We start from the raw sequence: 18,233 nt of genomic DNA on the forward strand, positions 1-18,233 counted from the left end.
GGCCTGAAGGCTTAACAACATACTGCATTTAGGAACTGTGTACTGGAGAGTTCTGAACTGCCCTGTGTTTGACAGTGTCGATTGGGCCAAAGCTTTCCTTACTTAAAAATAAATAGGAAGATGCACTTAAGGAGTACTGTGGAGCTGGACCTGGTGGTACACACGTTTAATCCGAGCACTACAGGCAGAGGCAGGCGGATCTCTGTGAGGCCAGTCTGGTTTAAAATCTAGTTCCAGGACGGTCAGGGCTGTTACACAGAGAGACCCTATCTCAAAAACAAAAACAACAACAACAAAAAGAAATGTTCTGGAAAGTATTCTGTTAGCTGTTAGGCATGGGTATTGGGGAATTTAAAATCAAGTGAGGTAAAGCACCACATGGCCATGTCCTTACCACAACTGTACTGTAGCTCAGAAGCCAGCTAACTCATTTCAATTAGAATACCTCTTGTATGACTTTGTTTTTATTTTGTTTTTGAGGGTTTTTTTTCTGTTTGTTTTTGTTTTGTTTTGTTTTTGCGACAAGGTCTCACTGTGTAGCCCTGGCTGGAACTCATAGAGATCAGCCTATAAAGGTGTGTACTACTAGACCTGGCTTTGTACACCTTTTCCCCTGGTGTTTTTGGTTTTGTTTTGTTTTTTCAAGTACTTTTTTTTTTAAAGATTTACTTATTTATTATGTATACAGAAGAGGGTGCCAGATCTCATTACAGATGGTTTTCAGCCACCATGTGGGTGCTGGGAATTGAACTCAGGACCTCTGGAAGAGCAGCCGGTGCTCTTAACCTCTGAGCCATCTCTCCAGCCCTGGTTTTGTTTTTTAAAGCTTGCTTCTGGAAGCTCAAGGAAAGGAAGCACTTGGATAGATAAACACTTGGGCCTTCCGCCCCCTGGATAGGATAATTGGTGATGTCTCAGCGACTGTCCTTGTCCTAACTTGTTTCTGGATCCCTCCTGGGAAAACAGCCAGTCATCAGGTAGCCAGTTTGGAGCACAGCTGCCAATCAAACTGCCTTGTAGAGGGTTCTCCCCCTCCTCCCAGCTGCTTGGCTCGGCAGCACTGTCTGTGATCTTCACATCCTCAGGGTTAGAATCCTCACAAGGATTTAGAGCTCTTTCTTCCTCTAGAGCTCTCCAGAGAAGTTCACAGTGGTACTGTGCTTCAGAGTTACTCAACAATAGATTATTACCAACAATTAAAGAGAATAAAATACGGTGCTGGAGAGATGGCTCAGCGGTTAAGAGCACTTGCTGCTTTTCCAGAGGACCTGGGTTCAGTTCCCAGCACCGACAAGGAAGCTCATAACCGTCTGTAACTCAGGTTCTAGGGAATCCCATGCTCTTCTGGACACCAGGCCTACATGTGGTACACAGACGTATATGTAAGCAAACACATAAAAATAAATCTTTTTTTTTTTTTTTTTTTTTAAAGAATAAAACACTTGCCGGGCAGTGGTGGCGCACACCTTTAATCCCAGCACTCGGGAGGCAGAGGCGGGTGGACCTCTGTGAGTTCAAGGCCAGCCTGGGCTACAGAGTGAGTTTCAGGACAGACTCCAAAGCTACACAGAGAAACCCTGTCTCAAAAAACCAAAAAAAAAAAAAAAAAAGAATAAAACACTGAGTCTGGCTAGTACAGAGGCAGGTGGATCTCTGTGAGTTTGAGACCAGCCTGATCTACAGAGTGAGTTCCAGAACAGCCAGGGCTGTTATGTAGAGAAACCTTATCTTGGAAACCAGAAGAAAGAAAAGGAAAATTCTGGAGAGGAGCTGGGTGGGGTGAATATACCCAAAATGCATTGTGTGAAATTCTCAAGGATCTAATAAAAATATTTTTAAAAAGATTGAAAACTCTGGTTGGGGCTAATATGGAACATTTAGAGACTGCCTTAAAATACACATGAAAGGATTCAGGTGTAATCATAGATATGTATTTTCGAGTAAACTCACAAGTTGTTTAGGTTGATAGTGAAATGTTGGGCGTCTTATTTTTCCGTATTTTCTTGGATGCAAGAGTTGTTTGGTTAGTGTTCTCCAGACTCTTGAAGGCGGTCTCGTTGTCCTCCTCAGTAAGATGACCTCCTTAAAGGAAGATGTGCGGCGCAGTGCCATGCTGTGTGTGCTCACCGTCCCTGCCACCATGACCAGTCACGACCTTATGAAGTTTGTTGCCCCCTTCAATGACGTGATTGAGCAGATGAAGATCATCAGAGACTCCACTCCCAACCAGTATATGGTGCTGATCAAGTTCAGCGCACAGGTACAGCTAAGGTGCCAAACGTTGCTCTGTTGTGGACATGCTGTTGTAACTGTGATGCCAGCTGTGGGTGGTTTATGCCACAAATGTGGTTATGTTTCTATTAGGGTGTGGTCAATGTAGTCGTACTCCATAGCTATTAGAAATACAATTACAGCCGGGCAGTGGTGGCGCATGCCTTTAATCCCAGTACTCGGGAGGCAGAGCCAGGCGGATCTCTGTGAGTTCGAGGCCAGCCTGGACTACCAAGTGAGTTCCAGGAAAGGCGCAAAGCTACACAGAGAAACCCTGTCTCGAAAAACCAAAAAAAAAAAAAGAAATACAATTACAGTTGCTTTTTTTTTTTTAATAAACAGGGTCTTACTGTCTAGCCTTGGCTTGCCTGGTACTTGCTTTGAAGACCAGGCTGGCCTAGAACTCACAGAGATCTGTCTGCCTTGGCTTCCCCAGCGTTGGGATTAAGGTGTGTGCCACCACACCCAACCAAAAAAACCTAAGATGACCAAACAGCCATGCATTGAACCTAGGGTCTTCAGATCTGTAGTCAGAGGCGTTATCCATTGTTCCCCTGCCCTGCACTGTCATAATTTTTTTGGGGGGGAGGGTAGGGTTTGAGACAGGGTCTCTCTGTAGCCCTGGCTGTCCTAGAACTTGCTCTGTAGCCCAGGCTGGCCTCGTACTCACAGAGATCCTCCTGCCTCTGCCTCCCAAGTGCTGGGATTAAAGGTGTGCGCCACTACCCAGCATAATTTTTAAAAATTGAAAAAATTACTTATTAATTGTTAATTTTTATGGTCCTGGGGATTAGTCCCAACACCTCACACATAACTAGGTAAATGCTCTGCCACTGACTGTCTCTCCAGCTCTTTCTTTCCTTTTTTATATTTTGAGACAGGATCTCACTAAGTTGCCCAGGTCGCCTTTGTACTCACTCTGTAGCTCAGGTAGACCTTGAACTTGCAACCTCGTGCCTCGTCCCCTGGGTTGCTTGATGACAGACTTGCCCCACACCTGACTCATGGTTCCTGTGCATCAAACTGGGTGTGAGATCCAGCGCTCTATTTGCTTATCCAGTGGTGATTGATTGGTCCAGTGACACAGAAGCCCACGCATGTCTGTGGTCAGTGTCATCGTCCCCACTTCCTTCATTCTGCCTACAAGATGCTCTTAGACATTTTAGAAAATAAAATCTTTTTTTTTTTAAGATTTTTTTTTCTTTAAATTTTTAATCCTGTGTAGGTTGAGTTTTCCTGCCTGGCCCACAGTCAGGACAAATCTCTCTCACCTGCCAGTCCCACAGCAGCTCAGACCCAACCAAGTAAACACAGAGACTTATATTGTTTACAAACTGTATGGCCGTGGTAGGCTTCTTGCTAACTGTTCTTACAGCTTAAATTAATCCATTTCTATAAATCTATACCTTGCCACATGGCTTGTGGCTTACCGGCATCTTCACATGCTGTTTGTCATCGTGGCGGCTGGCAGTGTCTCTCTGACTCAGCCTTCCACTTCCCAGCTTTATTCTCCTCCTTGTCCCGCCTATACTTCCTGCCTGGCCACTGGCCAATCAGTGATTTATTTATTGACCAATCAGCAACACACTTGACATACAGACCATCCCACAGCAATCCTGTGTGTGAGTACAGTACCCATGGGAGCCAGAGAATGCGTCATGTGTCATGTCCCCTGGACCTGGAGTTGCAGGCCACCCCGCATGGGTGCTGGGAACTAAAGCCTGGTCCTCCGCAGGAGCAGGGTGCATCTCTCCAGCTTCCCAGTTGTTGTTTTAAATATTGATGTAGGTCTAATATTGTAGTGTTCAGAATGGTTGACACCTTTAATCCCAGCACTTGGGAAGCAGTTCTCTGTGAATTCGAGGCCAGCCTGGGCTACAGAGTGAGTTCCAGGACAGCCAGGGCTACACAGAGAGAAACCCTGTCTCGAAAAACCAAAAAAAAAAGGATGGTCGACAGTACAGAGAGGCAGACACACTGAAAGAGCAGTGATGTCCTCAGATTCGGAAGTACCTGTGCAGTTCTGAATTAGGAAGGGTTATCATCTCTTCCTGTACTGCGGTAAGAGCATGTGTATGTCTGTGTATGAGCTTTGGCAACCACTCGCCTTACTAAGGAGCTGTCCCAGCTTTGTTGTGTTTTTTTTGTTGTTGTTTTGTTTTGCTTGTTTATTTGTTTTTCGAGACAGGGTTTCTCTGTGTAGTTTTGGTGCCTGTCCTGGATCTCCCTCTGTAGACCAGGCTGGCCTCGAACTCACAGAGATCCGCCTGGCTCTACCTCCCGAGTGCTGGGATTAAAGACATGCACCACTACTGCCCGGCTTGTGTTTTTTTTATATACTGTGATATTTGTCCATTGAAATCTGACGAGGTTTTACTTTGTGAAAAATTAACTTCTCTTACTTCTGGGGTCAACGGTTTCCTCCAGATAAACTGCCCCATCCTAGTTTACGAATGTGTGTGTGACAGGTCATTTGTTCTTGCCACTCTGATGGGTCACTGAGGTTTGTGGGTAAAAGGGAACTCATGACATGGGCTCCCTTGTTCAAGAATCCAGAGGGAGATAACAGGGATTGAATTCAGGTTGTTAGACTTGGGGGCAAGCGCCTTTACCCACTGAGCCATCTCACTGGCCCCTATATACAGCTTTTACAGATTACAGTTTGTTTATTTATCTATTTTTTTTAAAGATTTTATTTTTTTATTATGTATACAGCATATATGACAGCAGGCCAGAAGAGGGCACCAGATCTCATTACAGATGGTTGTGAGCCACCATGTGGTTGCTGGGAATTGAACTCAGGACCTCTGGAAGAGCAGTCAGTGCTCTTAACCGCTGAGCCATCTCTCCAGCCTGTTTATTTATTTTTTATGAGTATGTGTCTGCATGTTTGGGTACACGTGGAGATCAGAGGACAACTTGCAGGAGGTGGTTTTCTTCATCTACCGTGTGAGTCCCAGGGATGATGAGGCTTGAGGCTTGACAGCTGGTGCCTTTACCTGCTGAGCCATCTCACTGGTCTGTGTGTGTGTGTGTGTGTGTGTGTGTGTGTGTGTGTGTATTGGTTTTTTGTTTGTTTATTTGGTTGGTTTTGGTTTTTTTTTTTTTTTTGGTTTTTCGAGACAGGATTTCTCTGTGTAGCTTTGCGCCTTTCCTGGAACTCACTTGGTAGTCCAGGCTGGCCTCGAACTCACAGAGATCCGCCTGGCTCTGCCTCCCGAGTGCTGGGATTAAAGGCGTGCGCCACCACCGCCTGGCTGGGTTTGGTTTTTTAAGAGAAGAGTTTCACTGTGTAGCCTTGTCTGTCCTGGAACTCACTCTGTAGACCAGACTGGCCTCGAACTCACCGAGATCCACCTGCCTCTGCCTCCAAAGTGTTGGACTTAAAGATATGTACTACCATCCTGGGCCCCATTTTATAATTTTTTAAAATATTGTTTTATTTTATTTGTGATAAGGTCTCATTGTGAATATATGATGCCATGGAATTCACTTTTTTTTTTTTCCACTTTTTAGTCCAGGCTAGCCTTGAACTCCCAAACACACTCATGGTTTCAGCCTCCTGACCTGGGATTATAGGCATGAACTTGAATGTCAAATTTGGGCTTAGTACATTTTTAGACATTTTCCAGTTTAGTTCTGTGCCTTTTCCCTTGTAGTGTCTGGTAATCATAATTGTAGACACTGTAAAGAATTGCTGTTACTAGTGACTTGCAAACAGTGAGTGTCCCCTGACCCACACTTGTGTCCCACTCCTAGGGACTAAAAGTGGCCTCATCCATCTTGGTTATTGATGTCTAGCAGTGTAACTAATCACTAGCCTCTCTGCAGCCAATTTCCTCACCTGTGGAACAAAGACTACAGAATTCTCATGCCTCCAGGGGTACCAACCAAGACACTGCCTGCCTAGCGTGCAGAAGGGTGAGGACAGAGCTGTCATCACTGGGCCTGTGATGTTATCACTGTTCTTCGCATTACACATGCTACCAAGTCTAACCAGCTTAGAGAGCCACTGGCCCACTGTCTCCAAAGTGCCTCAGTGTGGGGGTGTTTTGCTCCTATATCCGCCTGTGCCCCACTTGTGTGCAGTGTCCTTGGAGACCAGAAGAGGGCATCGCATTCCTCTGGAGCTGGAGTTAAAAATGGCTGTGAGCAATGTGTTGTTGAACCAAACCTGGTTCCTCTGGAAGAGCCACCAGTGCTGTTAACCGTTGAGCCATCTCTCCAGCTCTCCAAAAACATTTTTAATATCCCAGGTGGTGGCATACTTTGTAAAGTCCATTTGACAACTGTGTACTCACTCGTATACTTAGGACTCTGCACTGAAGGGGCCCACAGAACAGGTGCAGATAAGATCCAGCTAGTCACTCCCAAAGTTAGATCAGATGTGTCCCGTGAAGATCTCGGCTTGAGTGCCTTTGCAGGCAGCTGTCCCAGTTCTCACGCCCCTCTTTACAAGACACTAAAAAGTCTTCTCAATAGTTTGTGATTTCTGTTGGCCCTAACTATCTACATTCTCTCTCTCTCTCTCTCTCTCTCTCTCTCTCTCTCTCTCTCTCTCTCTCTCTGTGTGTGTGTGTGTGTGTGTGTGTGTGTGTGTGTTGGTGGCAGTCAGTTCTCTCCTCCTATGTGGGTTTCAGGAATCGAACCCAGGCTGATAGGCTTGGTGGCAAGTGCCATTACCCTCTGCATTATCTTGCTGGCTCCTGTTGTCTTGGCTTTCATTGGAGGTTCATGAAAATTGAGGAGTCAGTGGTGTGACCTCCAGGAGATTCAGTCTTTAATGAAGGAACAGCAAAATTAAACAGCAAAAAATAAAAGTTGGAATTTTTTAAATTTTTTTTTTTTTCTGAGATAGGGTTTCTCTGTGTAGCTTTGCACCTTTCCTGAAACTCACTCTGTAGCCCAGGTTGGCCTCGAACTCGCAGAGACCCACCTGCCTCTGCCTCCCGAGTGCTGGGATTAAAGGCGTGCGCCACCACCACAGCTAAATTTTTGGTTGTATACAATTCTAACATTTTGTCTTGTTCTGAGACAAAGTCTGATGTCATGAAGACTGCCCTCAAACTTAAAAAAAAAAATTTAGATTTATTTAATTTTCTGCGTATAAATGTTTTGCCTGTATGTAGGTTGTGCACCATGTGTGTGCAGTGTCCTTGGAGCTCAGAAGAGGGCATTGGATCCCTGGAACTGGAGTTAAGGATGGTTGAACCACCACGTGGGTTCTGGGAATCAGACCTGGGGGCTCTGAAAGAGCACGTGCTCTTTCCCTCTGATCCATGTCCAGCCCCTGTCCTCAAAATCTTTTTTCAGTTGTTTGTCCTTTTGAGACAGGGTCTTCACTGTCCTAGACTCCAGTCTGCCTTTGAACCATCGGAGATCTGCCAGTTGTGTGGATCACCAGTCCCAGGTGCCCTGGGAATCCTTTTTAATTTTTTTGGTTTTTTGAGACAGGGTTTCTCTGTGTAGCCTTTGCTGTCCTGGAACTCACTCTGTAGACCAGGCTATCCTCGAACTCAGAGATCCACCTGCCTCTGCCTCTGCCTCTGCCTCTGCCTCTGCCTCTGCCTCTGCCTCTGCCTCTGCCTCCCAAGTGCTGGAGTTAATTGAGTGTGTCGCCACCACCGCCCAGCTGCCCTCAGACTCTATCCCTCTTCCTCAACTTCCCCGGCGCATCCCTCTCACCTAGTCCCATGCAGCATTTGCACAGTGCAGATTTGTTTTGTTTTGTTTGAGAAAGGGTCTCCAGCCTGCATTTTTAATAGCTGCATTGTAAAAAGGATGCCAGTGTGTTCACATTGGAGACATCAGCTGTGGATAGTGTCACTTGAGAAAGAGGGACATTTTGGCTGAGCATGGTGGTAGATGCCCATAATCTCAGAATAGGAGAGGATCAGGAATTTGATGCCAGCCTAGGCTCCACAAATCCATGAAACAATAGCAAACCTGTTTTGCTTGGTATGGTAGTGCACACCTGCAGTCTCCGAACTCAAGAGGCTAGGGTGGGACTATATATATCAAAATTGACCATCCTTTCTCAGGGCTCAGTTCACTGGCTTATATGAAGAAAACATAAATAACCAAAAATCCAAAATGTGAGCCTAGAGAGAGGTTCAGCAGTTAAGAGCACTGGCTGCTCTTGGAGAAGATCTGGGTTCAGTTTCTGGCAACCATATGGCAGCTCATAACCGTTTGTAACTAGTTACTGGGAGTCAGATGCCCTCTTCTGGCTTCCCCAGGCACTGCAGGCACATGGTGCACACACATACAGGCAAAACACCCTTACACATAAAATAATAAGTTAAGAATCCACCATGCGATTACATCACTGGAGTGGAATTAAAAACTGTTTTCTTTCTTCTTTTTTTTTTTTATATGACTCTTTTTGGTTTTTCGAGACAGGGTTTCTCTGTATAGCTTTGCACCTTTCCTGGAACTCACTCTGTAGCCCAGGCTGGCCTCGAACTCATGGAGATCCACCTGGCTCTGCCTCCCGAGTGCTGGGATTAAAGGCCTGCGCAGCGACCACCACCTCCCGGTGCAAAAACTTGTTTTCAAGAAGGCCAGGCAGTGGTAACACACGCCTTTACTCCCAGCACTCGGGAGGCAGAGGCAGGGAGATCTCTGTGAGTTCAGGGCCAGCCTGGTCTACAGAGCAAGTTCCAGGACAGCCAGGACTGCACAGAGAAACCCTGTCTCAAACAAACAAACAAACAAACAAAAAACCACTGGAGTTGTCTTGTTGCTTTCCACTATGCCTGAGCCAGGGGTTTGATTTGCTTTTCCTTTGCTGTCTCTCTCTTCTATCTAGACTCCACCACAACAGAACACAGCTCAGTATGTAAAAGGCTGGCTAGTCTTGGACCTCTTTTTATTTTTTTGAGACAAAATTTCTCTTTGTAGTCCTGTCTGTCCTGGAACTCACTCTAGAGACCAGGCTGGCCTCGAACTCAGAGATTTGCCTGCCTCTTTAGTGTTAGGATTTAAAGGTATGCACCATCACTGCCTGATTTTTTAATTATATGTGTATATGTTTATTACATATATGTGTATGTCCTCCGTGGGGGCCTGGTGATGGAGGTTAGAAGAAGGCGTCAGAGTTCCTGAGCTAGAGTTACAGATGCTTGTAAACTGCCATGTGGGGAACTGGACCCTGGACCTTTGGGAGAGCAGCCAGTGTTCTTAACAGCTGCGCACTCTCTCCAGCACCAGTTCGGACACCTTGTCCTGTGCTAGGAGCCCTGGCTTGTGCAGCACCTTCCTAGTGGGGTGTTCATCTAGCCAGCTTGTGTTGTTCTCATTCTGTTTACTGAAGAGGAGCTGGATTTCATCCACTGGGCCTATTCTTTAACAAGGCTGCTAGTTTGGTTTTTTGTTTGCTTGTTTGCTTGCTTGCTTGTTTGAGGCAAAGTTTCTCTAGCTGTCCTGGAACTCCCTCTGTAGCCCAGGCTGGCCTCGATCTCAAAGAGATCCACCTGCCTCTGCCTCCCAAGTGCTGGGATTAAAGGTGTGCGCTACCACCCCCTGGCTGGTTTTTGGTTTTTGTTTTTGTTTTTTTAAGAATTCGGTGACTGTCATCAGTTATGTTTAGTTCCAGAATTGTAAGAAGTGTCTTCTCTCAACTGCCACACAAATGATGGCTAGAGTGGAAAGAGCTACCCGGGCATGTGTTGGCTGTGTGTGGCTGGTTGAATGCTAGCAGTGCACAGCTCTGCTCAGCACACAGCGGTGCCTTCTGCCTTGGAGGCCAAGCCTACAGACAGAGGTGCAGAACTCTGTTGACTCTGGCTCCAGGGCATGCCACTTCTACTTTCCTTCTTTTCTGACTGTAAACGTGGGGGAGTAGGGGAGTGGGGAGAGCATCTTCCATGACCGCCCTTTATTTTTGCCTCTCCCCATCGGTGTGCACAGGCTGATGCCGATAGCTTCTACATGGCATGCAACGGCCGCCAGTTCAACTCCATTGAAGATGACGTTTGCCAGCTGGTCTATGTGGAAAGGGCTGAAGTGCTGAAATCTGAAGATGTAAGTGTGAAGGCTTCCTAGACCTCACAAGAAGTGCTGCTGATTGGTGTAAGATCGACTGTTAAGATGTTTGTAGAAACCTCCAGAAAGGCCTTACTGTGGAGCTTGAGAGGAGAGACAGAAAACTGGTTCTGGAGTCTGGAGAAAACAGAATGGGGAGGGACCAGCTAACAGTGGTGGAGGTTCTTTTGGGGTGAAGGAATGTTGACAAATTAGATGGTGGTGCTTTGGGCACAATAAAACATTGGTGTAGCTGTTCTAAAAGCCACCGGGTTTAAATGCAGAATCTTAACACTCAGGAGACTGAGGTGGGGTGCGGGCGGGGGAGCATGAGTTCACAGGTAGTATGGCAAGGTCAAAGCTAACGTGCTACGTTGCAAGGCCCTGCTTAAAAAAACAAAATGGAGAATTATATCTCCTTTTTTTTTTTTTTTTTTTTTTTTTTTGGTTTTCTGAGACAGGGTTTCTCTGTGTAGCTTTAAGCCTGTCCTGGAACTCACTCTGTAGACCAGGCTGGTCTCGAACTCACAGAGATCCTCATGCCTCTGCCTCCCGAGTGCTGGGATTAAAGGTGTGCGCCACCACTGCCCGGCTATATCTCATTTTTAAAATGTAGAAAACAGGTGTGGTGGCGCATACGTGTTGCCTCAGCACTCAGAAAAGAGAGGCAAGGGACTGGGGAGTTGGAAGCCAGCCTAGAGCTATGTAACAAGACCTGTCCCCAACTTAGACTTAGCAGAAGAATCTGCACCGTGGAGACTGTCCCAGAACAGTGGGACACTGTTTGGAGCAGAAAGAAGCATTTTTGTTCAAAATATTAACCCTAGTCTCCTTCCTTTTTGTGTGTGTGTGTGTGTGTGTGTGTGTGTGTGTGTGTTTGGATTGTTTTTTTGTTTGGGGGGTTTTTGTTTTTTTTTTTTTGTTTATTTGTTGTTTGTTTGGGTTTTGTTTTTTATTAAACAAGTTCTTTATATATAGCCTTGCCTTTCCTGAAACTCACTGTATAGACCATGCTAGCCTTGAACTCACAGAGATCCACCTTGTCTCTGCCTCCTAAGTGCTGGGATTAAAGGCATATGCCACCATGCTCAGCCTTTTTTTTTTAAATAAAGGCAGGGTCTCACTGTGTAGCTAGCCCTAGCTATCCTAGAACTCACTATATAGACCAGGGTGACCCTGAACTCATAGAAATCTTCCTGCCTCTGCATCCTGAGTGCTAAGGGTCAGTCTTGCTGTCTACTTGCCCTGGCTCTCATCTGTAGTGGAACAGCCCACCCCCTACCCTTGCCCTCCCACCATGCCCACCCCCACCCCCACCGAGGCTGGCCTATGTAATAATGGCTCTCTTGGTCATCTATAGGAAATAGGAAGTTCGGCTCTGAGGCCAGAGAGCCTCTCTGATGCTGTAAGATTTCCTTCTTTTGCAAGGAGACCTTAAAGCCAGGCATTCTCATGCCTTTAATTCCAGCACTCGGGAGGCAGAGGCAGGTGGATCTTTGTGAGTTCAAGGCCAGTATCTGGTCTACAGATTGAGTTCCAGGACAGCTAGGGCTTCACAGACTGAGCAAGTGTTTGCTACTACAAGGCTGAGTGACCTGAGTTCAGTGCATGAGACCCACATGGATTAAGGAGAGAACCATCCTCTGAAAGTTGTCCTTTGACCTCCACATGCATGTAGATACACACGTGTGAGTGCAAACACACACACAAGCACGAGCTATCTAAAGTAAATAAATACATACATACATACAAATTTACTTGGGCTGTGGTGGCTCACGCCTTTAATCCCAGCACTCGGGAGGCAGAGGCAGGCGGATCTCTGTGAGTTCGAGGCCAGCCTGGTCTAGAGAAAGAGTTCCAGGACAGGCTCCAAAGCTACACAGAGAAACCCTGTCTCAAAAAACAAACAGACAAGGTAGAGACTTGGGACTGAAGCAGTTAAGAGTGCTGACTGCTCTTTCAAAGGACACAGGTTCAGGTTCCCAGCATGCACATGGCAGCTCACAACCTTGTGTGACTCCAGTCCTCTTCTGATATTCACAGGTTTCTGCATGCACATGGAGCACACACATACACTCAGACACAGACATAAATAAATTGATTTTTAAGAATTAAAAAGGTGAAGGCAAGAGGATTAGGACATCAAGGTCATCATCAACTACTTAGGAAACTTGAGGCCTGCCTGAGTTAACAAGACCATACGTCCAAAACAGACAAGTAAGAAGCAAGATTTACAAGGGGCTGGAGAGATGGATCAGAGGTTAAGAGCTTTTGCTGCTCCTGCAGAGAACCTGAGTTCAGTTTCCAGCACCCACATGATGGCTCACAACCCTCTGTAACTCCAGTTCCAGAGGATCTAATGCCTTCTTCTGGCCTCCATAGACACTGCACATATGTGGTAACAAGGCGTGTGCAAGTAAGGCACCAATACATGTAAAAAAAAAAAAAAAATTTTTTTTTGAGACAGGTTCTCTATGTAGAGCCCTGGCTGTCCTGGATCTTACTCTGTAGACCAAAATGGCCTCAAACTCACAGAGCTCTGCCTGCCTCTGCCTCCTGAGTGCTGGGGTCTTTTTTTGTTTGTTTGTTTGTTTGGTTTGGCTTGGTTTTTTTTGTTTTTTCCAGACAGGGTTTCTCTGTGTAGCTTTGCGCCTTTCCTGGAACTTGCTTTGTAGACCAGGCTAGCCTCGAACTCACAGAGATCCGCCTGCCTCTGCCTCCCGAGTGCTGGGATTAAAGGCATGCGCTACTACCTCGTGGAGAAAAAAAAAAAATCTCCCTTTAAAAAAAGAAAAAGCAGCAGATGCCAGATATGCCTCACACCTCTAATCTTAGGCCTTGCAAAGCTGAGTCAGGAGGATTGCTTAGAGTTCCAGTGAACCTGGTCTGGAGTGGGACTCTGTCTCCAAAAATGAACAATAAAAGCAACAGGAATTCTCTTGTTTAAACAAGATGGTAGAGGATGAAGGGTGGGGCTTAACCAGATGTTTCCTGTAGGGCGCCAGCCTCCCTGTGATGGACCTGACGGAACTCCCCAAGTGCACGGTCTGTCTGGAGCGAATGGACGAGTCTGTGAATGGCATCCTCACCACCCTATGCAACCACAGCTTCCACAGCCAGTGTCTGCAGCGCTGGGATGACACCACGTGAGTGCAGGGGCTGCCCTTTCCAGAATTCAAAGTAACCATCAGCAGACACTCCTAGTCTCTGCAAAGCTGGGATTGCGATTGGGACAAGACCTTGATGTTTTTCCTTGCCTCTCTCAGTTCCCGTAGAAATTGTTATTTGCTTATTTTTTTTATTTGTGTGTGCCCGTGCACCCAGGATGTGTGATTATATGTGAGAGCACAGCCTCAACAGGTATGAGGAAGGAACAGTGTGCAGTGTTGTGACTGGACACCATAGGTCCTAGCCCAGTAGGGCCATATAATGGCTCAGAGGTAAAGGCTCTTGCTTCCACACCTGACAGCCTGACTTTGTCCTGGGAGCCAGCTAGTGAGAGGAGGAAACGATCTCCTGAAAGTTGTCCTCTCCTCCACACACATACAGATATGTGTATTGACAGACCCACACAGATGCATAATTGGGGCGCGGGAGACCGAGTTACATGTAGTCCTGCAAGCCTGTAGTCACAGCAAGTTGGGTAGTAGAGTCAGGAGGATGACAAGTTACAGTTTTGGGGGGCGAGAGAAGGATGACTTAGCAATGAAGAGTGCTTGCTACTGTTGCAAAGGACCCAATTTTGGGTCCCAGTGCACTGGGTAGCTTACAAACGCTTGTAACTCCAGCTTCAGGGGAACAGAACCCTTTTCTGGCCCCTGTAGGCACCCGTATACATGTGGATACATACACAGACACCCACAGAATAAAAATGAGTCGGCAGTGCTGGCACCTGTCTTTAATCCAGTACTTAGGAGGCAAAGACAGGTGGATCTCTGAGTTCGAGGGCAGCCTGGTCTACAGAGGGCGTTCCAGGACAGCCAGTGTTACACAGAAAAACCCTGTCTTTAAAAAGCGAAAGAAAAGGGTAAAAATAAAAAAAATTGTTGAAGCTTAGGGCTGGCAAGATGACTCACTGGGTAAAGACACTTGATCAAGTCTGATGCCTGAGTTTGATCCCCAGGGGTCCCATTGTGGACAGAGAGCACCAGTTCCACAGAACTGTCCTTTTACCTCCACACAATTAAGTAGATCGATTCAAAAGCTGAAGTGGCCACACCTGTAATTCCATAATTTGGGTTGGAGAGGGGAAGCTAAGGAGTTTCAGGGCAGCTGGGCTACAGAATGGTCCGCCCACACAATAAAGAAGTGGAAGCCAAGCCCTGCAGCCACGCCTTTAATTCCAGGCAGGCCGAGGCAATGGCAGCTGGATTTTGGCAGGAGCATCAGTCCTTCAATACACTTGATGTTTTCATAGATGGTGTGGAATGTCGAAATGTACTCACTGTGCGCTACAAGAGTTTTGAATATTTCCCCTAGATTCTGGTACATGACCTAGTCAGAATCAGAATTTGGTATTAGTTTGTTTTCCTGTCCAGTCTCTGCTACAGCCACCACCCGGGCAGAAGGGTCACAGGAAGCCACTGTCTACCTGTGGCAGCTGCTCTGTCTAATCCAGGAGCCACTCCTTTTTTCTAAGATTTATTTATTTATCTTATGTATATGAGTGTTCTATTGACTTTATGCCAAAAGAGGATGTCAGATCTCACTAGAGATGGTTGTGAGCCACCATGTGGTTGCTGGGAATTGAACTCAGGACCTCTGGAAGAGCAGCCAGTGCTCTTAACCGCTGAGCCATCTCTCCAGCCCTCCAGGAGCCATTTCTGTCACTACTTCCCAGTTTCTCTCTCTCTCCCCCTTCCTTCTCCCTTTCTCTTTTCCTCCCTCCTTCCCTGCCTTCCTCCTGTCTTTTTTACTCATTCTCCCCTCTCTCTCGCCCTCTCCCCCCCTTTGCTAACCACAGTTCTGCTACCAAACTCTCAGTCCCTGTCTATCTGTTGTTTTAATTGAAACAAGGTCTCAGGTCTAGAGATAAAGTTCAGTTGGTGAATCCCTGACTAGCATGGAAGCTAGGCAAGCTCTAACCAGGAAGCCCTGGGCTCCATTCCAAACCAGATGTATGGTGCATCCCAGTACTAGGGAACTGAAGGCTGGAGGACCCACGTTCAGGTCACCCCTGGCTGCATAGAAAGGTGGAGGCTAGCCTAGGCTACATGAGACCTATTTCAAAAGCAAAAGGGAACTGGAGAGATGCTTGGCAGTTACGAGCACTTCTGGTCTTGCAGGAGCCCGGGTTAGGTTCCCGGCATCCGTGTTGAACAGCTCACAACGGGCTGTAATTCCAGTTCCGGAGAATTCAGTCGTCTCTTCTGCCCTCCATGGGCACTGCTTCACAAGGTGCATATAATACGCTCAATGGGCGGTGGTGGCACACGCCTTTAATCCCAGCACTCGGAGACAGGGCCTGGCGGATCTCTGAGTTCGAGGCCAGTCTGGTCTACAAGCGAGATCTAGGACAGGAACCAAAACTACACAGAGAAACCTTGTCTCAGAAAACCAAAAAAAAAAAAAAACAAACAAAAACAAAAACAAGCCCTTACCATCTAAATCCAGCTGATCTGGCACTCATGTAGCCAAGGCTAGCCTTGAGTTTATGGAGTTCTCCTGCCTCTCTCCTGAGTCCTGGCCCTACAGGCATGCTCACTGCACCTGCCCATCTTCTTCAGCACTAAAGAAGTCAGATGACCTTTAGCTCCCTCCTTGCCAAGGCAGGACCTTGGCCTTCTGCCTGAGCCTTTTCAAACCTGCTCTTCATGACCTGGCCAAAGAGTGAATGGATGCTTGCTACATTCTTGGTGGCAGTTCAGTCAACCACAACTGTATCCCACTTGCTGTCACGTTGACCCATCGAACAAAATATATTGATGACCAGTATTGAATATTACTTCATCTTGAGTATAATAGAAAAGGGTTACCCCAGTTGAACATGGTGGCACACACCTGTAATACTAATACTTGGGAGGTGGAGGCAGGAGGATCAGGAGTTAAAGGTCATCTTCAGACTGGACTACCTGAGCGGGGAGGGGTGTCATGTGTATGTCTGAAAGGTAGCTCAGCAGTTAAGTACACTGGTTGCTCTTGCTGAAGACCCAGGTTAGGTTCTCAGTACCCATGCTGGGCTCTTCATAGCCACTTATAACCCCAGCTCCAGGGGATCTGATGCCCTCTCTTTTGGCCTTGATGAGCACACACATACAAATAAAAATAAACCTTTTTTAAAAAATTGGCTGGGAGCAAGGTACAGTTGCAAATGCATTTAACTCCAACACTCAGAAAGCAGAAGCAGGCAGATCTCTGTAAGTTCTAGGCCACCTGGTCTGCATAGCAAGTTCCAGGTCAGCCAGGGCTACATGGTGAGACCCTGTCTCAAAAAAACAACAAAAATAATTGGCTGGATATAGTAGCTCAAATCTTGAGTCCCAGCACTTGGGATCAGAGACAAGCTGTTCTCTCTGTGAGTTCAACATTAACCTGGTCTTCATAGCCAGCTCCAAGCCAGCCAGGACTTTGTAGTGAGACCCTGTGATGCATTTAATTATTATTTATCAATAAAAACTCAGGAGTCTGGGCTGGAAAGATGGCTCAGTAGTTAAGAGCACAGGCTGCTCTTCCAGAGGTCCTGAGTTCGATTCCCAGCAACCACATGCTAGCTCACAACCATCTATAATGAGATCTGGTGCCCTCTTCTGGCGTACAGGGATACATCAATATTTTATTGATTATGTATATCACATAACAATCCCGTGTCAGTTAAGTAAATAAATTTTTAAAAAGAGAAAAAGCATCGAGAGGGGAGGGTTTATAGTCCAGGTTTCTCTCTTTCTTTCTTTTTTTTTTTTTTGTTTTTGTTTTGTTTTGTTTTTCAAGACAGGGTTTCTCTGTGTAGCTTTGCGGCTTTGCGCCTTTCCTGGATCTCGCTCTATAGACCAGGCTGGCCTCGAACTCACCCTGTCTCTGCCTCCTGAGTGCTGGGATTAAAGGCGTGTGCCACCACCGCCCGGCAATAGTCCAGGTTTCAACATCTGTATATAATCTCAGCCTTATCTTCTGTGTCCTGGACAGGTGTCCTGTTTGCCGATACTGTCAAACGCCAGAGCCAGTGGAAGAAAACAAGTGTTTTGAGTGTGGTGTCCAGGAAGTAAGTACTGCTGGTGACAGGGGACAACGAGAAGCTTTCATGGTCTGGGATTTTCTTCTGCCCAGTGCAGCTTAGAGTCTTTGTGGACTAATTCTTTGTTGTCTGTACTCAAGTGTGTGAGCACACAGATTCTTTTTTCATAATTTATTTGTTTTTATATCATGTGCACTGATGTTTTGCCTTCACGTTGTGTGAGGGTGTTGTAGCCCCTGGAACTGGAGTTACAGATAGTTGTGAGCTACCCTGCGAGTACTGGGAATTGAACCCAGATCCTCTGAAGAACAGCCAGTGCTGAGCCATCTCTCTAGCTCAGATTCTTGAAAAGACTGAGATGCTTGCCAATCATTTGTGAATCTGTACTTCGGACTCTCCAGAAGCCAGGGAGGGGAAATGGTAGACCAATAAGGACCCTGGAAGGTTGGATTTTAGAACCTTCGTATTCAGAAGGCTGTGGAAACAGCTCCTGAGTCATCTTTTTTCCAAGCCATGTGAGCTAGGTCACATGCCTCCCCTCCCCCATCACTAATTCGGATCTCCTCTCTTGGCAGAACCTCTGGATTTGTTTAATATGTGGCCACATAGGATGTGGACGGTATGTAAGTCGGCATGCTTACAAGCACTTTGAGGAAACTCAGCACACATACGCCATGCAGCTTACCAACCATCGGGTCTGGGACTATGCTGGAGGTGAGTGCATGATCATTTTCTGATTTCGATTCTTTGCTGTGGAAACTCCCTC

At 46.5% G+C, this 18,233-nt stretch overlaps 1 protein-coding gene across 1 annotated transcript in view; it reads left to right on the forward strand.

Moving 5' to 3' along the window:
• The window catches only part of Brap (BRCA1 associated protein), a 34,482-nt gene that overhangs the window by 3,154 nt on the left and 13,095 nt on the right, over positions 1-18,233 (forward strand). Inside the window, exons 4-8 of the mRNA XM_052755268.1 lie at positions 2,071-2,260; positions 10,183-10,296; positions 13,294-13,442; positions 17,419-17,494; positions 18,043-18,181. Of these exons, the coding sequence (XP_052611228.1) occupies positions 2,071-2,260; positions 10,183-10,296; positions 13,294-13,442; positions 17,419-17,494; positions 18,043-18,181 (668 nt within the window). The remainder of the gene's footprint in view (positions 1-2,070; positions 2,261-10,182; positions 10,297-13,293; positions 13,443-17,418; positions 17,495-18,042; positions 18,182-18,233) is intronic.

The sequence above is a fragment of the Peromyscus californicus genome, unplaced genomic scaffold, assembly GCF_007827085.1.
Source record: "Peromyscus californicus insignis strain IS unplaced genomic scaffold, ASM782708v3 Scaffold_2__1_contigs__length_46816999, whole genome shotgun sequence".
In the NCBI taxonomy this organism is placed as follows: Eukaryota; Metazoa; Chordata; class Mammalia; order Rodentia; family Cricetidae; genus Peromyscus; species Peromyscus californicus.